The sequence below is a fragment of the Paramormyrops kingsleyae genome, chromosome 8 (assembly GCF_048594095.1).
Source record: "Paramormyrops kingsleyae isolate MSU_618 chromosome 8, PKINGS_0.4, whole genome shotgun sequence".
Classification (NCBI taxonomy): domain Eukaryota; kingdom Metazoa; phylum Chordata; class Actinopteri; order Osteoglossiformes; family Mormyridae; genus Paramormyrops; species Paramormyrops kingsleyae.
Genome location: NC_132804.1, coordinates 11,860,254 through 11,883,806, shown reverse-complemented (window position 1 = coordinate 11,883,806; position 23,553 = coordinate 11,860,254). Strand labels below are relative to the sequence as shown.

Below are 23,553 nucleotides of genomic sequence, written 5' to 3'. Positions count from 1 at the left end.
TGACAGTTACTGTATGTATCATTATATTTGTGCAGTAATTACAGTGTTTCTGGTTATGATAATTATTGTGTGACGGTATCAAAAATGTGTCTGCTATTTAATGAATGAAAGCCTGTACACAGGCTACAAGGAACAACATAACATACTGAGATTCAGTCTCAGTGTGAAAAAAAAACCCAAAACCGTGACTGTGATTGTGAACGTGAATGCATAGGTGCGTGTCCTGTGACAGACGGGCATTCCACCCGGGGTGCACCCCTGCTTCGTGCTCTACATTGTCTGGGATAGGCTCCAAGCCCCCCCCTCCAGGATAAGCTGTTGGAAGATAGATGGTTTAACCGTTCTTTAGTTGGATTCTAGATGCAGCACGTCTTTGCAAGAGTATGGTGGGTTAGGGCCATTTTTTCTTGAGTTTCCAACTGTAGAAATGTTCGATATTGTTCTGGTTAAACTACAGTAAGCAGCTATGACTCAAAGAGACATGTGTCACTGTGTAACTCTTGTCATTCCACAGACATCAGTATCGAACAGTTAATAGTGGTGTGAACATCACTATATCTAAAGAGAGATCACCTGTTAAATGGGATCAGCAGCATTCAGAGGCCTTTCAGTTAAGATGAGCAGAGTCAAAAGCATCCATCCATCTTCTAACCAGTTACCCTGAACAGGGCTGCAAGAAGCCTGGACCTCATCTCCAGCTGGGTATGAGGTAGGAGACGTCCTGGAATGTGTGCCAGTATGCCAGTATGCCAGTATGCCAGTCCATCACAGGACAAACACACTCATATATCACTGGATATCTGAAGATGCCACTTATCCCAACTGCATGTCTTTGGACTTCTGGTGGAAACCCACCCACACACACACACAAACACACACACACACACACACACACACAGAGACACACACACGCATGCTCACACACAGGTATGTAATTATATCTTTGTGGGGGCTCTCCTTTAATTTCTATGGGGAAAACTCTAATCCCAACATGACGACCTTAACCCCTACCCAGCCCTAACCTTAACCATAAGTAACCAAACAAAAGACTTTTGGCATTTTTAGTTTTTTGATTGCATTCACAGATCTTTCTGGGAACATGAAAAATGGTCCCGCCAACGTCAAAATAATAGGTTTTTATCACATTGTGGGGGTCATGTGGTCCTCACAATGTAATATAAACCTAATCCACGCACGCAGGCAGGTACACACACACACACACACAGAAAAGGAGGAACTGTGCTTTCCACTGAGTCACTGTGCCACCCAGTCTAACCTTCATTTGTTAGCTATTTTCCTGAGGTGAAAGAGGAAAAGTCTTTATTCTTACATGCAGCAGTTAGGCAAAATACACAGTAAGCGTCTACAGGACCTATCCCAGATTTTAATAGTATAAAAACCATTAGCATTCTACAGAGATAGCAGTTTGCAAAGACCTTATTCAGGTCTAAGCAAATTTGTGCAAAATTTCTCATGAGCTATTTGCTACAAAAGCCAAGGATGCCAGAGATGGTCTGCTCCAGTCCGTGAGAGCAGGTTTGTTATAGATTACTCTGTTTTCTCATTCGGTTAGAGAACCTTCAGAACCTTCACAGGACCTGCCTATTTATAAGTAAAATTTAAAAAAAAAACATACGTATAATAAAGTCTCACAACATTAAACAGATAAAAACCAGTATTATCATTATAATAAAATTAGTTGTCACACACCTTCTTACTAAACTGGTTTTTGTATAAATTCACCATGAAGAATACTTCACCTTTGACATTAATGCTATAATAATAATAATAATAATAATAATAATAATAATAATAATCAATAAAATTCATTTTGAATTAAGGAAGAAACCTGTTTTAGAATTTGCTTTAAAAAGCAGACTTCGGAGACTTGCTTTAAAGCATAAATCTATTCATGAGCATTATTTCCAATCAAAACTTTAATAGAAAATCACAGATGCATTTTAAAGATTTTACTACTCTTTGCCAGCTTTCAGATTCTGCTTTTTTGTATTTAAATGTAACATAAGGGCTGGGCAACTACAATGTTTTCGCTGAGAATGAGGCTGAGAAGTCTTCTTCCTTAACTCCATCCTAATGCAATGTTTCCTCATTTTGGGCAAACAACACAGATACATACAAAACGTGGATTGTTACGCTGCTCAATCTAGATTTGTCGCCTGTCCATTGTTATCGCTCTCTTTCACGATAATGCAGATTTTGGTGTTTTTGGGCCAATTTCATTTTTTCCGGTTGTCCTCTCTGAACTTTCTCCCTCTGGTTCTCCCATCTACTTTTTGTAGTTGCCAAATTGGATGGCCAGCCGATCGCTGACACAGCGGAAGGTAGCAGGCTGTACATCCCAGTAGCTCACAGGGTTCCCAAACAGACTGATGCCATTGTAGAAGGTTCTCTTCATGCCAAAGCCAAGGGGACAGAAGTCATTGATGCCAACCCGGCTGATGTTGTTGGAATGCAGGTACACCACCTGAGGTGAAAATTGACGTGATGGGACACTAAACAGCACAGCAGTAGCAGGTGCGGTGGGACATGGTGCCATGGTAACAGAAGGTAAACGGGCACGCCACCTGGCTGGACTCACCTGGAGAAACTTCATCTGTGGAAGCCCTCCTGGGACCCTGGACAGGCGATTGTTTTCCAGATGTAGCTCTCTCAGGTTAGGCACGAACGCCAAGCCGCCATCCTCGATCATCCGGATGTGGTTGTATCCCAGGCCGAGTCTGACACGACAAGCACGAGACAGAGAGTGGAATGATGGCTGAAAACGGGAGGCCGAGAACAAATAGGGGATCATGTGAGAGGAACAGGAGACAGAGACAAAGGAGAGAGAAAAAAAAACAACAGACAGAACAAACAGAAGACAGAAAAGGGGATCAAGTGAGAGAGAACAGAGGCAGAGAACAGAATGTGTATCAAACGAAAAGCAGAGACAGAATCCGAAATGGAAAGTCAAGTAAAATGTAAGGTACATCTATGAAAACCACTGGTCTTATTTTGCCAGGGGATGTGGGTCCTCTAGAAGTAGCAGGGAAGTTCACCTGCCTGCAGTCAGCACAGATTGTTTAGTTTGGCAGTGGTGGACATGAGGTCCAAATTCAGACTATGACTGGGACTCAACCTGGATTTGCCAAAGAGTCATTTGTGTTACCTATTTTTAAGTTTTTTTAAGCAGACATGAGTTTTGTCTGCTTTTGGTGGCCAGAATGGTTCTTTCCCACAGCATCACTCATCATTAAAAGTGAAAGACACTGACATCTCTGTCACTGGCAGCTCCAGTGTGAAAGGGAAATTCCAGTAGGGCCGAGGAGCGGTGCCCAGTCTAATTTCTGGACAAACATCTCATGTCTAACCCAGATTATTTATAAAATATCCATTAATGTGTTTTGAAAAGTATGAACAGCAGAAAGTTATACATTTTACAGCAGAAAACCATTTTGGACTTTTATATATTATTAGGATAATAATAATAATATGTATCATTATTATTATTGTCATGATTATTATTATTATTATTATATAATAATAATAATAAAAAATTATTAATAATATAATTTTTTGATTTTCACTGTTTTTATTTATACCAGTTCAAACTACTGGAGTTTATCCCCGAAATACTGTGTATATAAAACCCCACAGTTTTGTTGAAGATTGAAACGGCAGTCAATTTTTACTTCTAGTGTAAATTTTGAGTTCACCACTAGAGTCCACTATTACACAGATAGTAAGACAAAGTCGCCATCACAGGAGATTTCTTCAACATTCAAAAACTGCTAGCATAAGACTAAATGTACAGTATAAGTTCTGTATGCCAGCCTTGTGACCTTACTTATTTTGATCTGACAACTGAAGGCACGTTTAGCCCCAGACAGTGGATGTGCTATATAAGACAGAGTCAGTACTGCACAAGCTAATGAAGTAATTGCAGGTTTAGCCCAGATCAATGTTCAGTGTTTAAAACAGGGGTGGGCAGCGATAAAGGTTATCCCAAAAATCTGCACATACACTTGCCCTTTATGGGTAAGATTGCCCATTCTGGGTTTAAAAGTTAATGTGATGGTTTTATGTAAGTCACAGTAAGCAAAAAAAAGTTATATATGTTGCGGCTGAAATAAAATACATCCGGTCATTCCTTCAAACATGCTTCTTAGGTTATGTTTTATGCTAGTGACCAAGCCTCACATAGGCAGTTTTGGTTCAGATGTTCTGCTTGGTCATGGTGGACACCTGATGTCCTCTACCTGTAGAGGTTCTTGTATCTGCTCAGGTCCTCCAGTTCTATGGCCTGAATCTGGTTGTGGTCCAGGTGAAGTTCATGCAGGTTGTCAGGGAGGTCTGAGTGCACAGTGTGACATTAGGACTTTAGTCATTTTATGAGACACATGGTTGGCGGATTGTTTTCCGTAATACGACCCGGATCTGAGTCACCTTTGGGGATGCCTGTGAGTTTGGCTTCTGAGATGCGAAGGTAGGTCAGCTTCAGTCCTTTAAAAGCCCCAGGTTCAAAGCCAGAGTTCTGAATGGGATTCCCTCCCATTTCTACAAAGGACAGAAAATGGGCCTTATTTTTAGGTGTTTCCACACAGTTAAATAGCTCTCATTATGCTGGATTTGTGCTACGGAAAAGCTAAAAATGATGGAAGCGGGACTAATTTTACTTCAAAATTGCTAAAAACTCCTTCAACTAAACTTCATAAATAATTAACCTCAAATGGGCTATGAATTGGATTCTGACGACTTATCGTAACATTTCTGAATCGGCTGTCTCAAAAGCAGTGTTTGTGCTGCTAAAAATGAAGACCTGACAGCCGCACACAGTAACATAATTAATCAATCATTCCCATGAACTCTCCTACTGGATTAATTACTTGTTTATACTGTTAAGTAGTAATGAATGTTTCATTCACAAGTAACTAAAATAAAGATGATGGGGGGAGAGAGCAGGAGACCCACCGATACAGTTCATGTTGCCCAGGCCAGAGAAGGCTCCCTCGGCCACTTTTTTGATGCGGTTGTCATGGATACGCAGTTCAACTAAAGATGGCGGGAGGTTCCTTGGCATCTCCGTCAACAAATTGCGGGAAAAGTACATCTTTTGCAAGTGCCGCAGTGGGGTGAAGGTCTTTGGATGAACCTTGGAAATCTTATTGTTGACCAATGAGAGAGCCTAAGGCAGAGATAGTAGAAGCGTAAAGGTGTATGTGTGGGGTGATGTCACAGACGGGCACTGAGCCAGTGCTCTGAGACATTGTGAGGACAATCTGAGGCAGGGCAGGACCGAGCAAATATGTGTGGACAACACAATCTGAGAGCTGGGCTTTGGGGAGCAGCGAGTTGGTGTGGAGATTCAAGGTCCTGAAAAAACTATGAAACTAAAAGAAGGTCTTTGTTCTTCAGAAACATCTGAGCTGAAAGTAAAACAAATACAAACCGGAAGGAAATGTCTGATGGGGGGGTTGGGAACTGAACGTAACAAACGGAAATTAAAAGCCTTATAAATTGCCTCACAAAGTCTGGAGGACACTCTCACGGCCTGGGGTATAAGTCACTGGATATTGGGGATCTTAATATATCTTTTAATATTTCTTCGTTTCTTGCTCAGGCCAGGATAAATATTGTCTTGGTAAACTTTCCAGGATAAATGTTAACAGTGAGTCTGTGGCTTCAGAGACAGAGTTTACTAAAATATTCACTTTGGACTCACAAAGTCTTAAAACGAGAGAACGCTGAAAGACTTGCAAACGAAACTCAAAGAACAAAGCAAGTTATTTGGGACCAGCGTAATGGTCACTCTGCCTTCTGTTTCGGATTGTCCTGCCAATTCCTTACGTCTCAGTGATTCATTAATATTAATAAATCTTGGCAATTGTGACCAATCCCTGCAGCTCCACCCACTATTCATATTTACTGAGCTGCCTTACACTGCAAACCCTGCTCTCCATCCATTCCTGGACCCCCGGCCTGCCCCAACCTCACACACCCCTTCTTACATAGAGGTTGCTGAGGCCCTTGAAATCATTCTCTTTCAGCTCTGTGATTTTGTTGTTCTGCAGGTCCAACAGCTTGGTGTCACTGGGAATGTTCTTTGGGACGGCAGTTAAACCTGAATGTGGTTAAAATAACAGAATGTTAATAAGACTATTATGGTTAAATCAGGGTGTGCAGATAGGGACACCAACAACTCCCACACACACATTTGTGTTCCCATCTTTGTGGGGACCATCTGTTCATTTCCATGGGTATAACCTAATCCCAATAATGACGACCTTAACCCCTAATCAGCCCCAACCTTAACCACCAGTAACCAAACTAAATACAAGACTTTTGGCATTTGTAGAATTTTTGTTTGCACTCACAGATTTTTATAAAATTTAATTTCCCCTTATGGGGACTGAAAACAATCTCCCCACAAAATCAAAATAACAGGACATTTGGTCCCCACAATGTAATATATACATACCCCTCCCCCCCACACACACACATACACAGCTGTCATAGACCCCACTGATAGTCCCACTATCATGGTCAATGAAACAAAGACCAGATGAGATTTGTCATGAGATTCTGACGTCTGAACAAGGCATAAACACGGCATTCACAGTTTGTTTATGCTGCAGGCACATTCAAGGCAGGTTTTATGCCGGGATTCAAACCCGTCTCCCCCTGTGAGCCTGTCCAGTGTGCTCCCAGTTATTTATTCAGCTGCTTAGCAGATGCTGTTGTCTTAAATCGTCAGCATCACACAGCTGCAGGAGAAATTTGGGTCAGGTACCATGGGTCCAGCAGCACACCCGATCTCGGAAAGTCTCCATGAATCTTTCGGCACATTTTTGTACCTGTCGTGTTACCTGCGGGCCGTCCAGTTAAAAGGGACCAAGGAGTGTCAGATCTTTTATCACGGAGGCGCGCATCGAGCGGAGTGCGGCAGCGGCACTGCAAGTTCTGCCGTTACCCTGAATGAGAGGCACCTGTCCTGGGAAGCTGCATCTGCTTGGTCAGAAGCCCTAACATACAGACCATTAAACATCTCAACCTCACCACACTATGGAACCTCTTGTGATGTGGGTAACATTCTTAGACGCTCACTGACTTAAAGAGAGAAATTAGGGGCCATGATTCATAAAAAGCTCCTGGTTGCTGTGCTACGCCCTGGACTGGCCAGGCCCCTGTCGGTCTGTCTGTCTGCCTGCCTGCCTGTTTAACTGTCTGTCTGCCTGCCTGCCTGTTTAACTGTCTGTCTGCCTGCCTGCCTGTTTAACTGTCTGTCTGCCTGCCTGTCTAACTGTCTGCCTGCCCGTGTGTGTGTCTGCCTGCCTTTCCTCTCACGGTGAGCTCTGCATCAGTTTCCGCCAATGTGTCAAGGATACCGGAAAGCAGGAAACGCTGGAGCACACAGATAAACTGAGCTTAAGTTGTTTCTGGTTTCTCTCATCAGTAACGTTATAATAATACACCATAAATGATTCATTACCACCTGCCCCTGGTGCCCACAAAGATTTTGTGAAAAACACCAAACCAGAACCACTTTTCCCACATCAATCTAATGTCCAATGGCATCCAGTCCAAAACCACATCAAAATATAGAGTCCTGCTAAAATTATTGTTTAAAAAAAATTCTTTTATAACTGGAATATAGATTTTTTTTTCTGAGCTAATAAACATTCATTTTCCTTCTTATAATCATTTTAATTAGGCTTCTGCCTTGTTACCAAAGTGCTTCAGAAGTCTGTAATTTAGGAAACTGGTGGTAATTTACTGGTTTATGGTGTGTGCGTGTACGTGTGCGCCTCACGTTTCTTGTGTATATGCGTTTATATAAATGACTCCCGGGGAGGGAGAGTTTTCATGGAGCTCTTTCCTATATAATTAGGACATTTCAAACTGAAATAGTCCACGTAGCAGAAAACACCCCCGGAACTTCAAAAGTGACAAGAAAAGGTGAGACCGAAGACGAAAGTGATGCTCTTGTTTCATTATAGCACAGAAATAAACATTTAACATTTGGACCACTGGAGTCAAAGCACCAGGTAAATTGCAGGTCCTTCAGACCACAGCAGTAACAGTGAACATGTGGTCCCTCTGTGCACTGCGTTCCATGATGTCATACAACGCTGCTTATTTAAATGTTTGCTCATGTTATGGCACAATAAACAGCAGAAGATTATTATACATATGCCGTTTTGGTTCTGTATATGGCTGTAAATGCCCAGGCCATGGCATGTAGTAAATAACTTTCATTTTACAGTTAGAGCTCAATGGTTAGGGAACGTTAAGAAAACTCAGGATTGCTGCAAAATACTTAACTAATTATAATAATTTACTGTCAGATTAGAAATTGCGCAATGAACAAGGAGCCAGGATGTAAGGTTTGTCTGGGAATATGCAAAATGTTTGTGGTCGTTTTGCATCTCAACAGATGTTCCTTTTTTTGCCTGTATTAAACTTTCCCTTTGCCTCCCAGGCACAAGATAAAATTTCCCTCCTAAGTGTCACTGAGGAAATGAAGCAGATGGGTCTCTCCTGAGATGAAAGTCTATGTCACATTTGTTTTTCTATGAGCAGAATCTAAATATCTGAGGAACAACAGACACAAGAACATTATCCCATTCAGGATCCCTCTTTGTGTTCCTTACACAGCCAGATTTTTCCAAAACACACACACGCATAGAACCCTTGTTCCTCTCCCCCGATCACAGTGTCTCTCACCCAGGTCGGAGCACTGCACAACACGATGCTGACACTGACACCCAAAGGGGCATGTGGGAAATTCGGGAATGACCCCAACTGTTGGTTCAAAGGCTGATCCATCCTCTTCATCCCTCATCATCGTCATTACCCCTCCTATATCGCCTTCTATTCCAAAGTCCCAGAAGCCCCTCTGTTCAAAGGGCAGGGCCAAGCAGAGAGAAGATATGAAGGTGGCCCACAGCAGCAGGAGCGGCAGCAGGTTCTTCAGCATGGCTGGAGCAGCACGGGCGTACTTACACAGAGGAACCTGTAGGGCGGCAACAGTGAGCACAGTTACCCAAGTGTCAGCACTTTCTCCATGATGTCTTTTCACTTCAAGCTCTTCAAACATATTTTCATTGTAGTTAGTGAGTCCTCTTTGGGACCTGCTTTTTATCAGCTCATACTGAATCTGTGCTTTAATGTAACCAAACAAACATCCTATATCCTACAGTTAGTGGCTACTTTATAAGGCACCCCTCTGTCATCTGCAGAACCACTTTAAGGGTAGATGAGTCATGCATTCAAAGAAGCCCATCTGCACACAGCAGTTTTTTTTACTTTTCTGAGTCCAGCCATTCGCTTCTGACTCCTCTCATTAATAAAATGATTTCAGCAACAGAACAGCCACTATTTGCATGTTGTTTTGCTTATTTCACCTGTTTCTTTAAACTCCAGACATTGTAGTTTGTGAAAAGCCCAGGACAGTAAAACCACAATGTCTTGCACCAATAGTGATACCACTTGGCTTAGATCACATGATGAATTCATTCTGATGTTTCGAGTAACTGAACTTGACCCTGAGCGCTGCGGTGTCTTTCCTGCTGTGTGTTGCAGGGTGTCAGACTCACCCAGAATTAAGAACATAAGAAATTTACAAACGAGAGGAGGCCATTCAGCCCATCAAGCTCGTTTGGGCAGAATTTAACTAATAGCTCAGAGTTAAAATCTTATCTAGCTCTGATCTAAAGGAATCCAGGGTTTTAGCTTGTGCTACACTAGCAGGAAGACTATTCCATACTCTAACTACATGCTGCGTAAAGAAGTGCTTCCTCAAATTCATTTTAAAATGTTCTCCCGCTAATTTCCATTTATGGTGAAGTGTTCTAGTATTTAAACTAATATTGAAATAGCCATTTGGCTGAACAGCATCCAGACCTGTTAGAATCTTATATACCTGGATCATGTCCACCCAATATTCAAGGTGGGGTCTTACCAAGGAATTATATAATCATAGCATCATCTCCCTTGACTTAAACTCCACACACCTAGAGATGTAACCCAACATCCTATTGGATTTGACCTGGAAAGGTTTTATGGAAGGTTCTTTTCCTGTTAAATGATCATTAAAACTGCTTTTAAGATCACATGTAGTTATGAAAAATATGCCCATATAATCTAGACTGACATGGGGACCTCAACCTTTTGGCAGTCCTTCAACAAAACGGAAGAAGCACAACTAAGGGTTTCCTGCCCATACAGCCCTCTATCTGCCCCAAAATGTGGCAAAAATACGGAGGAAGGAAAATGGACCAACAGACTCAGGATGTCCTTCTCTTCTACTCCCTCCCCGATTATCCGGCAAGCCTTTAATTTGCAGGAGAGCAGCTAAAAACCACACTTTTCCTCCTCCGGGGTTTCCAGTCAGGGGTTGACGGAACAGGTCAGACAACTTGATGCCATTAGATCCATCAGCGCCTTCTTCCTTCATCTGATCTTCTTCCTCATCACACTGCCCTCAACTCCATTAACTTCCGGACAACCCTGGAATCTGTCAAACCCTAAAGCATCTTCTCACAGCCACATCTCCTCAGTGTTCTCCAGTTTTTTCCTGCTGGCGTTAGAATTATTTGCGTCATTACTGGCCTAAATTCGCATGACCAAACACCTATTGGTGATGCAGAACCCTGAAGCACTTCCTGCCTCGCCCTCTTTGGTCAGCAAACCAACACCTCCTGGAGATCCCTAAGCAACGTGAAAACAAGTCTAGACATTTCTCATGTGTAGCTCCTTGATGGTGGAATGACCAGCCCAATCCATATCCTATCATCATCTCAACCTTCAAAAAATGTTTTAAGAATGATCCAACCACTGACCTGCTTTGTCTAACTGCAGTCCCTTTGATGTCTCTTGTCTATACTGGACGCTCATGTTTTTTCGTACTTGTCTGACAGGAGCTTAGTACTCTGATTTGCTGAATAGCTCTTCTGTTAGGTTATTGCGATGTTTTATAATGAATTGTATAGCTCTTGCGCCAATGTTATCTTGTACTTGTCACTAGCCATTCAATGGAAGCTGCTCTTACACCTAGTTGGCTGCTTGATAGCTGCATGCTTGACATATACTATCTGCCTCAATGTAGATCGCTTTGTACAAAAGCACCTGCTCAATAAATAAATGTAAATGATCAGTATGGTGGAATGCCCATCATTTAGAAAAAGCAGATCTCAGCATTAGGTTCCCATTATGCTGTTGAGTGTAGACTCTGGATCCCTGACCAATGGGACTGGGGAACAACTTTGTCAGAAAAAGAGTGCAAACCTCCGATTAGTCATTCCATTTTCAATAAACTCCACCTAATTAGCATTACAGGGACACAGCCCATCCAAAACATCTCACACCGAAGGGAACTTGGACTGGATTTGGATCAGCTCCGAAAACCCACATAGGCACAGACTCTGGGCCACCATTCCAGCTTCCTTTGGCACTTGGCTGGGGCTGCCATGGTAGCCGTCCTCATGGTGGGTCAGCTTCAAGTCCAGCAGGCCACCTGCTGAGCTCATGCTTATTTATGTCACTTGCCCAATCCAGAGCCAGAAACCCCTTTTAACTAACAGTTTCAAGCTACTTCACAGGTACAATATAAGTCCTGCAGAAGCAGTAGTATTACACTGATTGATGACTTTTTTTGAGTTCAAAAGCATAAGCATAATCAAATTTGAATCTAGTATATTCCTCGTTGAGTTCTAAAGGATCCAACCGACTCAAAACATTCATCTGGCTTAGGGCACCTCATAGATTTTGTTCAAGAATAGTTATTCATTGTAAAACATATTCAAAATTAATTTTATGAAATTATGTGCAACTACAGAATAATTCATGTTTAGATACACAGTTTAACTTCAAGATCGAGCAATTTATTGTCATATGTGCAGTACACAATGAAACATTTTACATACTAAATGCACTCTACTACATCTACCTACTTACTGAACCATCTAACATAGATACAATGTTAAATCTAACATGTCATTAAAAATAACAATAAAATAATGAATGAACAGTGAATGGATCCCCTGATGAGAAAGGCAGGGGGTGGCCCCCACGCTTATTTGGTTTAATCCAGCAACATGAGTTTCCCAAGGGGGGTAGCAGCTTCAATAGAGACAAGACCAGTTCTGTAAACAGACCAGTGACTGGACCACTCAGAGTAACTGGCTAGACGAGCTGACCATAATGGTGGTGCTTCAAGAAAATTCTCCCCTGCACTGGTACGAGGCTGACACAGGCTCTGAAGAAAGACTCCGGAACTAGGGGAAATACCATGATGAAAAATTATATTCCGTCAATAGTAAATTGTGCACTAAGAAGTTGGACCATATTTAAGTGATAGAAAAGCCCTTTTCTAACCACCTCAGAGTGACAGACACCTTTGACGTGACTATAACTCAAAAATGATTACAGGGTAAACTTACAGCCTGGTTACTGTACCTGGTATAATAAGGTCAACATAAGAAAGGTCAGAGGCACTTATCCGTGTTTGCTCTACACTACACACAAGCCATTTGCTCATCCTGCTTCCCTCCTACATTAGCAATTAATACTGGAGCACAGCAATGGACAGATGCAGGAAAACACATGAGGGATCCACAGTCCTCGGTCTGATTTGTGGATTCATTCATTGGAAAAAGACCTATGAAGAGAACATCTTTGTTTGCCCAGGCAAATTCTTCAACAGACAAAGAGATCTGCAAATAAGCATCTCAGCTGGGACCAAAGCAAATAAACGTGCAACAAAATATTTATATGAGACTGTCAACAAGCAACTGCTTGTTAAAACTGCATTGTTTTCTGTATTCAGTAACCAAACACATTTACGATAACATTCTACTAAATTTTATTACTGGAAATCATGATCAACATACACTATATTGACAAAAGCATTGGGACACCTGGTCACTACACCTACAGGAACTTTTATGACACTCCATTCTAAATCCATAGGCATTAGTATGGAGTTGGTCCCCCCATTGCAATAATAACAGCTGTCACTCTTCTGGGAAGGCTTTCCACTAGATTTTAGAGTGTGTCTGAGGGAATTTTTGCCCATTCACCCAGAAGAGCATCTGTGAAGCCAGGTACTGCTGGACGTGAAAGCCTGGCTTGCAATCTCTGTTCTAGTTCATCCTAAAGGTATTCAATGTGGTTGAGGTGAGGGCTTTGTGTGGGCCAGTCAAGTTCTTCCACACCAAACTCACCGAACCAAGTCTTTATGGACCTTGCTTTGTGCACTAGGGCACAGTCATGCTGGATGAGAAAAAGGCCTTCCCCACACTGTTCCCACAAAGTTGGAAGCATAGAATTGCATGTCTCGGTATGCTGAAGCATTAACCTGGAACTAAGGGGCCCAGCCCAACCCCTGAAAAACAACCCCATACCATTATCCCTCCTCCACCAAACTTTACAGTTGGCACAATGCAGTCAGGCAGGTGACGTTCTCCTGGCATCTGTCAAATCCAGACTCTTCCATCAGACTGCCAGACAGAGAAGCATGATTCTTCGCTCCACAGAACAAATTTTCACTGCTCCAGACACTTGGCATTGCGCTTGGTGATGTGAGGCTTGCATGCAGCTGGTCAGCCATGGATGCCCATTCCATGAAGCTCCTAGCGCACAGTTTTTGTTCTGGAGTTAATGTCAGAGGAAGTTTGGAACTCTGCAGTTATTGAGTCAACAGAGTGTTGGTGACTTTCACACTATGTGCCTCAGCACTCAGTGACCCTGATCTGTTACTTTAAGTCGTCTGCCAATTGGTGGCTTAATTTCTGTTGTTCCTAAAAGCTTCCACTTTGCAATAATACCATTTATAGTTGGCCTGGGAATATCTAGCAGGAAAGAAATTTCATAAACTGACCAGTTGCAATGGTGGCATCCTATGACAGAACCACACTTGAATTCACTGAGCTCTTCAGAATGACCCATTTTTCACAAATGTTTGTAAACCTGACTGCATGCTTGATTTTATACACCTGTGGCAATAGGTCTGAATGAAACACCTGAATTCATTGATTAAGAGGTGTGTCCCAATTCTTTTGCCCATATATCGGACATGATCTCATAGAGCTGCATCATTATTGCACCGTGATCATTACGCCTGATCTCACAGAGCTGCAACATTACTGTACCGTGATCATCACGCCTGATCTCACAGAGCTGCAACATTACTGTACCGTGATCATCACGCCTGATCTCACATGGCTGCATCATTACTGTACCGTGATCTTCACGCCTGATCTCATATGGCTGCATCATTACTGTACCGTGATCTTCATGCCTGATCTCACAGAGCTGCATCATTACTGTACAGTGAAATCCTCGTAATTCTAATTTTAAGGACAGCACAGAAGTAGAGATGACAGCAAAGCAATTCTACTTCATGAAAATGTCCAACATGCAGTAAAGAACTGTAATATTGGCCAACGGTACCAGTCAGAGGCTGTGGGAAGAATGGAAAAAGCAAGAACTGTACTTAGAGGTGAAACACATCATCTATTCATTAAAAGGGGAAGCCGGCTTGTGCCTTCTTGCTGTCATGTGTGACTGTGGGGCGGAGAGACTGATTCACTGCTGTTATTCCTGAACACGCTACAGCTGACGGTGAGGTCATCTCACAGGAAGTGATGTGAGCTCCACCCTTCGGCGGGCTGACGGCCTGTCAGGCTGCCGCAGTGCCTTCCTCCTCCCCTCGCTGTCGCTCCCACGATATGCGACTGTCTCTGCTTTACTTCAGTCTTGCAACCCATATGGATTCCAGAAAATCACAAAAAAAAAAACCTGACTGACGCCATTCATCCATCTTCCGACTGCTTGTACTGGGTCACTGGGAACCGGAGTCTATCCCATGCAGCCCAGCGCGTCCAGAGGACACCCCAGATGTAATCATAGTCCCCCACAGGGCACATAAAATATGGGCTATTTAGAAGGCAATTAGCCTAATTGCTACACTTTGGAGAGGAAGCTGGGGTCCCCAGGGAAAATCCGTACAACATGGCGGGAACAGCTGTACTCAGAGACAACAAAAGTGAGATTCAAACCTGCAGCAAGCTACAAAATAAGAAGCTAACAGTGCTTCCAGGCCACCCCAATAAATAGCCTTTTCTATTTAAATAATTAGGGATTGACATTCTACATTTTGAAAACTAACCCCCTTGTGAAACCATGACCTTATTCTAAAGAGCTCTCTCCTTATTGTAATTGCTACATGTTATTTCATTCAATATTAAAAATACAAGGACACCAGGACACTCTTCCCTTTAAATGAATTTTTTAGGTCAAGTAATGAACTATTTAATGTGTGGAGAGGTTTACCACATCAGGAGTATCACAGTAGGCTATCCAGATGCACCGCCCTCCCCCCCACCCTGCCCCCGTTTCCTAGGACAGCTCAAAAACTCCTAACATTCAGACAATGTTTTTGCAAAGCAGACACTACATCATACTGACAGACCTGCAGTTAATACATCAGCAATTAATAAAACCAGCATTCATTCTGAGTCCACGGCTATAAGGACCAATGCCAGGTCAGGCAGGGCTGCACCATGACGATTCCTGCTCAGTGTTTGCACAGTCGCAGACCAGAATCTGCTACAGTATATGAACCACACCTCTCCATACTCTGTGTGTAGGGAATGGCGAAGGGGACACGTCAACTGATTGACTGACACAAGAGTCCAAGACAACATTGTAGTAAGAACATCCCAGCCTTCCTGATGAGGTATGCTGGCAGAAAGTCTAACACTGATTTTCCAAGTTTAGAATATTTTATTTTTTACAAAAAAAGCACCAGGAGGAAGTTTTATCTGCAGATCTACAGTATGCCTGCAGCTTAAACTTTCCAGTAAATTGCTCACTAACAACTCCATGGCTTGCTCACCACTGTACTTTCGGGCTAAATGTCCGGCTTCTGAGGACCAGCAAAACACAGGATGCCAAATATAGCCGCGTGGCTCACATTCACCATAACGGGCAGAAAAGAAAACAGAGTAAAAACGGTCACAGTCACTTCCCCATGCTTGTTCTACACCCCCACATTTACGATGCCCCAGGAAACTAGACGCACAGATCATCTGCTGGTCCTCCTTTTTGATTCCTTTCTTACTTTAGCAATTATCAGCAGAGCAGAGTGAAGGACAGATGCAGGGAAGATCATGACATGTATAGAAGTCACAGTCCTTAATCTGCATCATGGATTGGAAGACTTCCCGTCATCTAACCTCTGTGATGGACATGAGATGCCGTGATATGCATTCTTCTTCAATGAGGACAAACAACAAACATCTATCCATCTTCCAATGCCTCATCTAATAGGGAGCAGCGTGGGAGGGCTTGGAGTCTATCCCAGGCAGCGTAGGGCAAAAAGCAGTTCAGCAGTCTGCTGGGTTAACGGAACCATAGAAAAGTCAGATCCGAGTTATATCATCGACCAAGTTAGGAAGTGATATTCAATGGAGAAACACACAGTGCCAAGGGAAGTAAAACATGGGTAAGAAGGATTGCAGGGTATTATCTCCAACAGCGCTGAAACAATTCATCAGGATATGAGGAATCCAGGAAGGATCATCTTCCACTATTTCTGTCCTTGGACAATCATACTATGCAAAACACCGCAAATGGCTGAATTCCGCTGATAGCTGAAGGAACAGCTTTAAAACATCAATTTACACGCACCACAGTGTAAAGTAATTACACAAAGACTTTACAAACACATTATATCTGTATTTAAAAACAGAGCAAGAATATTAAGAACACTTTACATGCATGAATTATTTCTAAAGAAGAAAAAATGGTGGGGAGATTTCCTGCCCAGATTAAGCTACTGAAATCAAGCCAAAATGGTAGAAGCCCAATATAGGGGAAGGGCATCTGCGCAGCAGAGGGACAGGGCATCTGCGCAGCAGAGGGCAGCTCTCTGCACCACCGAACCCATGTTATTGCTCTCTGTCAGGTTTTAGTGGCTCCTGGTTGGCGAGACCCAGTTTAGCTGTGCTTTCCTGGCTGACGTGGCAGAAATGGTCCAAACGCTGTGATATTCCTGTGCGGAGTGCCGGGGGTGTGATGATGTCTGTGTGCCATCAGCAGGGGTTACCATATATATACCATATATACATATGTACACTGTGTTGTGACAATAAAACTTCCTTTTGGTAATCATTGGTATGTCCTTAACCTTGTTATCTCATTGCAGGTAGGGTATTATTGTTACACTGTGAGCCAAGTGGAAATCTTTAAAGAGATATTTCAAATCTTTTAAGCTCTAAAATACAGACGGTTTCAGTCTTGTGTTTCCAAGCCGCGCAAAAGGCAAACGAACAGAGAGAAAACTCTTTAGGGTCCAAATAAAAAGCATGTTTAAAATTGAGCTTAACAAGGGCCCGTCTAAGAGCCTTGCGGATTCGCACACCGAAGACCCCCACAAATCCGAAAACAGAGGCTGAGCAGCTTTGCCTTCTGGGATGCCCCTTCCCCCTTGCCGATCGCTTTTGTGGCCCCTGACAATGATCACAGGCATTAATGCAGCGCACACTGCCGGCTCCAGCCCCTGTGGTGTGTTTTTCTCACCACGGATGAATGCTGAACACACCAGACACGGCGAAGACGTGGGCGAGGTTTATTCAGAAAAAAACAAAGTGGGCTTTAGTATGCAAGTTCATTCTTTGGTGGAAATAGTCTCTGTGTGTGTGTCAGGCCTGTGTTTACAGCAAACTCTCTCTGCTCTCCATATCATGCACGTGCATCTCAAGGGCACCTGATCTCATGAGCTCTTCCATCTTCTCACTGCTTCTGTTTGGTGAAGTATCAGTTAACTAGCTGGCTAACCCGGTCATTTTTGACAAAAAATATCAGATTGGTCCACTGGACTGGGTTTTTTTTTACAGATTATCTTGGATCTGTTTCCATCCAAAATTTTCAAATCATCAGGTGCTTGTCGTTAGGTTAGCAGGTGGAGCACTTAGGTAAACACCGGCAACTTTGCACAGCTGGTTGTTAGATGCAAGATTAAATGCGATGTCTCAGACACCCATGTGAGTACAGGTATCCCTACAGCACATGTGGGAAAGACCATGCCGGAACCACTCACAGATCGAAGAGAAGATCACAATAGCACTGGGATGACAGTGATGTACATAATAAATGGTTCCAGTCACCTACTAAACGAAGAAAGGAAATCACTTAAAAGCATTCTCTACCGCAGACAGAGAGTGCAGCGACAGCTACGCGGTTTGGTGCTTTTCAAATTAAAAATAGCTAAATTACAGCACTTTCCAAAACGGTAGTGGCTTCAGCCGAGGCTGAGGAGGACGAGGAAGCTTCGAAACTAGCTTGACTAAAACTGACTGCGTCCTACAATCCAAAATGGTGTCGAATTCGCATTTTTTCTATTTTTAAAAAATAATATTATGTAATTATTGCAGGCAGAAAAAAACGTAAGGTCCCCTTGGATTTGAGAGATGGCATGGTTGAATTAAAGAGATCTTTGTAATGTGTAAAAATATTCTGAAGAAAAAAGATAATTATATTTAATCCCTAAATTTATCGGCCCAGTCCTGTTTAATGGAGCACAATATTGTGAAATCAGTTTCCAGTGGCCTGATTGTGTTTAATGCCAACTTTGCCTCTCGCAGCCTGATACTCAGGTACCAGAAAATGTAGGCGAAAGAATTCAGGAAAAAAAGAAGATTATGGGAAAAAGTGGGAGAGAGGAAACGAGAGAAGTGAGAAGACAGGCGCCGTGGGGGGACATGTGAACATGTTCCGTTACATTCTTTCTTGTAAAACATGGATGTCAACACATATCAGAAACACGCGGTCATGGTAGCACGTGCGGCTCTTCTCCACCAGATGACACCCCCGACTCACGAGAAGACAGCGGCCCGCTTTTTGACCATCTTCACCTGCAGCCGCCTCGACACCTCGCAGAGTGTGCCGCACAAAAATACCTCATGTGCGTAGTGGTCGCCAACTGGTGGATCGCGATTGATTGATCGATCTTTCAGAAATTCCTAGTGGACTGCGAAATCTACCAGTCTGCAAAGGCTGGACCTTCAAGTCCAGAAAGGTAAAAATCCAGACCAAGATCTTGTTTAAACCAACCAGTTCAGTATTTTGTGATTGTGCTCTTTATACTTGATTGGTTGGTTGAAACAAATGCCTATTCTGGATTTCTACTTTCTGAACCTGAAATTTTCACCTCTGCTGTTCTGAAAAAAATATACTGTTGTGACTCGGTAGCTCCACAGACAGAGGTGGACATTTCAGGTCCAGAAAGTAAAAATCCAGACCAGGATTTTGTTTTAACCAACCAGTTGAGCATAAAGAGTCATGATCACATAGTACTCAACTGGATGGTTGAAACAAAATCCTGGTCTGGATTTTTACTTTCTGGACCTGAAATGTCCACCTCTGTCCACAAATAATTTTTAAAAGCAGCTCTGACTGTAAAAATGGTTGGAGACCACTGTGATAGAGAGACTTGTGATGCCTTTGAGTGCATTACACTGCAAAAATATACTAGTGCTTTAGATGTTCCAGTTTCATCCCATATGCGTTGTGTAAGTTGACTCTGCCTCTCTGCCCTTCACTAGTTCCAGAGTCACATATAAACCCACCTAATCTCTCCTCATCTTTACAGGAGATCTCCCTAAACATGTTTAGTAAGTAATACATGGAGCATCAAAAATCAAATGTCACATTGAGCCAACATGACTTGAATTACAACCCTGGCATCTTAGCCAGACCTGCAGCCAGATGTGCGTCGGTCTGTGGTGATTAACACAGATGGTGCATCAAGCACACACACGAGCAGAAGGTCACATGAGTTTTTCAGAGACCCATGGAGAGACAAAGAAAGAGGAGGAAACAAGCACAGCGTGCAGCGTAATGACTGAGCGACAGAACCATGCAGAAGCCCAGGCTGATGGCTTTAATGACAGGCTGGGGGCTGAGGACATTTTACCAGGCCTCACATGCCTGTGCACACGTCCGAAATCATTAATCAAACACTTGCTAGTGAATAAAACTATTGCTGTGATGAGGAATCTTGAAGGAGCCAGAAGAAAATAGTATAACTACTGCAAGGTCTGAAGTGTGGCGCCCGCCACCCCCCCCCCCCCCCCCCACCCACACACATCACTAACACCCATGCTGTGCCTCTGTTATCCCCGGGTATTGTAGCGTACTCTGTAGTCACAAAGATTTTTCTCTGTCTGAAATACAGGGAACCAGTTGGGAAAGCTCGTCTAGTGGAATTGACCTATTGGAAAGCCTTACCCAGCCCCCCCATCCCCCCCCCCCACCCCAGGTCACCCCATTGGGTCCTTGTGCTACCACCTATTGTGCAATCCCTAATCCCCCTCCCCTCCCTTGCATTTCACCACAGGAAAGCCTAAGACTCCACAGCACCTCCCCAGCCCAAATAAAAGGCCTGGGGTATTTCATGCTCTGTGGCCCTTCGGGGGTGGGAGGGGGGGGGGCTTCTGAATGGGCCTCATCCACATGAGCATCACAGACATTGTGAGGATGAGCCCGATTTCCAGGACGAAGGTTGAAAAACTGCAATTGGTGGGTACAACTGTCATTGAATCATTTCCAACACAAACTTCCACATCTCCAGTCCAGTTTGCTGTTCATAAACCGGATGCAACTAGATGGTAGGGATTGATGTAACGATTAATGGACAGAGACATGTAGCACTTTACATAAAACAGATTCTGACTCAGAGGGAGCCCAGCAGAGGGTCACCACAGTGAAATATTAAATTCTGTTTACCATTTATACCATTATGAACTGAACACGACACCTTAGCATTGCCACGATGACAGACATTTCTCACTAGCTGTTAACCGCACATTAACACACAAAGAGATGTGGCCCCCCCTGGATGCCGACGGCGCCCGCAGGGCGGGTCCAGAGTCGGTGCCATCGGGTGGAATTAGCTGCCCGCCTTGGCTATAATTTGGTGCCTTACTTCCCTAAAAAGGGAACTGGCTGGCAGGCTTTAGCTTGGATGTGGTGGCTTCTGCAAAACAGGCAAAATGGACCCAGGTCCACTTCTGGGTTTATTTATAGCGTCTGGTCCAAGTTTTCACAAAGCCTCATCGATTCGCAGCTTGCCAATCCCCTTGCCATTAACGACGTGGCCGTCCTGCGCCATCAAGCTGCGCAGTTCGAACATATCGCTAAATGAGAAGCCCACTGGCAGAGGCCAGGGTACGAGCCCCTATAAAGCGGGTCCCAGCCCCATGACAGCTCCAAACCCGAAGCCCACAACTCCTCCCGACCGCAGCCACGCCCGAGGTGTTCCTGCACATTCAGACTCTGAGGCTACGACCCAAACTGCACCGGTCATTAAAAAGCTAACCCCTCCCATTTTGGATTCGGTTTTCGAGACACTGGACTCATTCAGCCATACTGTAAAACTGCTCTCCCTGGTACGTTACGGGATTTTTTTCCCCCTAGATGTTTATTTTTCAATACAACAAGAGTGAGTCTGCCTTTTAGTTTTATATAGTTAATTTAGTTTTAATTAGAAAAGTTATAGACATCTTTTAAAGAATGATTGTAGTGCAAAACTAACAAAGCTTTTGAAGTCTGAATTGCCCAACTGCCATATTATTGTTACTGGGTTCACAGTGCATATGATTGTTGAGAATTTCATACCAGGTGCAAAGGATATTGGGACATGGACCTATTGGGGGGGGGACCTGCTGTTGGATTTGGAGTTTTCTGTCTTTCTCAAGATGAAATGCAAACTGCAGTCAGCAGCTTCAGAGTCCCCAGTGGACAAGAGGACAGGTGGACATACAAAAAAACCCTGGACCCTGTGTGTGTGTGTGTGTGTGTGTGTGTGTGTGTGTGTGTGTGTGTTTGCACGCACGCTAGATGGGACAGAGAATGTGCAGATGGGTTTGGCAGAGAATAGCAGCTTCACCTAGGAATGGGCAACAGCAGGTCTCAGATAAACCAGATTGAATTTAAGAAGAGTGACCCAATCAATGCTCCCGGCTTCTTTTCATGTTACGTATTTGTATTTGTTTTCATTATGGGCTTGCTATTGAGAGCGGGTTTGCTGTGTAAACACATGCATCCCACACTGGGAAAACCTTACAAAATTCATTGTTATCTGCAGTAATGACGGAATGTTTAAATATTCCCAATCCAAACAGTATGTTTCACTTCTTAATGAGCGTAACACATGATAAACACTGAATGAGATGGACAGAAGGGTGCCAATTTGTACAGTGATTAAAGTGATCCTCTCTTCGGAAACTGTCTTTTGATCTTCCTAAGAGCCAGAGGGGCCGTTTCCATTGTTAAACTCTTGAAAGTCTTACAGTTTTTACTGAGAGGAGATTACCATCCACAACCCATGGTGAAGATAACATCTTAAAAGTGAAATGAACAGTCACACATTTCAAGGTTCTGGCTACAAACAGACCGAAGTAATATTCAAGTTTGATAAGAACCTAGTTCTGAGGAACTGGAGAACCACTGGAGATCCATTTATCGGATTAATCATTAGGATATTTCCCTGTGTGTGATTTTCTCAGGAAAAATTAAGATTCCTTGACTGAACACATGCATCCCGCAACATAAATAATATTTTAAAAATAAACAAATAAGATGATCAAATAAATGCACTGGCACCAAAGAAAGGAACGAGCAGTATCGTGGCTCCAGCGTGGTTAATGGAATTGACCTCTGCAGCAGTAATTACGTTAATCAAGGTAGATACACGAACTCATGCATTTTGATAGCCAAATTTTCCGAATAGTGCAAATAACTCGACAGAAAGAGATTACAACCTACCTTCAATCTAAGTCAGCAATCTCCCCAGAATACCAAGATTTGTGTCTTTTTTCCCTTTATGTTGTGTGATATAGATTAATTTGGTATAAATTGTTGGAGCGACCTACGAGTACTTCACTATTATTCAAGTATGTTAAGGCTGCCTTTTCGCGGTGCCCGTGTTTGCCAGCAGCATTGGAGTACTGAGCTGGGTTTACAAAGCAGGGTAATGACATGGTAGGGGGGAGTGGGGGTGTTGACATGGTGCAGGGGGTGGGGGTGTTCCTAAAGTTATGCCCAGATCGGCAACCAGCCTCGGGGAGCGAAGGGAAGAGACGGGCGATTTCATTTATTTTAACTTAAGCCTCCATAAAATAAATCTGATTGAATTAAACTTTAAAGTGTCCGTCTTCAGCTCATAGGATCAGTCGGGCTCAATAATATCTGATCAAAAGTGTCTCAATGGAATTAAATCGCAGGTTGAAGGTTTTAGGGTAGGAATGCGCATAATTTCACTTTGTGTGATATTACTATCACATTTGCTTAATAAAATTTGTAATATTATGACTAGTATTTAAACCACGCGTATTTTAAAATGTTGTTAAAATACTCGTGTATTGACCTGTACTGTAGCATGCTGATACCATGACACAGACTTACCAGGATAAATGTGACTCGACTTTACTGGTTTTAGTTTCCGAAGTCAGTCGGGAGCAGTTCATATGTAAAACTAAATCATGTACTGGA

The 23,553-nt window shown here is 43.1% G+C and overlaps 1 protein-coding gene across 1 annotated transcript; it reads right to left on the bottom strand.

Moving 5' to 3' along the window:
• Positions 1-1,303: 1,303 nt before the first annotated feature.
• On the bottom strand, positions 1,304-23,035 carry bgnb (biglycan b). The gene is made up of 8 exons (XM_023837596.1): positions 22,828-23,035; positions 8,722-9,010; positions 6,006-6,118; positions 4,969-5,182; positions 4,444-4,554; positions 4,257-4,350; positions 2,600-2,738; positions 1,304-2,485 (listed from the first exon to the last, which is right to left on the bottom strand). The coding sequence occupies exons 2-8, from the start codon at positions 8,972-8,974 to the stop codon at positions 2,288-2,290; spliced, it is 1,122 nt and encodes a 373-aa protein (XP_023693364.1). The 5' UTR covers positions 8,975-9,010; positions 22,828-23,035; the 3' UTR covers positions 1,304-2,287.
• Between the last annotated feature and the right edge of the window lie 518 nt (positions 23,036-23,553).

Bases quoted from the DNA above. Each gene is read 5' to 3' on its own strand.
- bgnb (XM_023837596.1), bottom strand. From the start codon at position 8,974: ATGCTGAAGAACCTGCTGCCGCTCCTGCTGCTGTGGGCCACCTTCATA. The intron at 6,119-8,721 runs GTGAGAGACACT...AACCACATTCAG, and splicing joins TGTGCAGTGCTCCGACCTGG to GTTTAACTGCCGTCCCAAAG. The intron at 5,183-6,005 runs GTAAGAAGGGGT...TCTCTGCCTTAG, and splicing joins AGGGCCTCAGCAACCTCTAT to GCTCTCTCATTGGTCAACAA.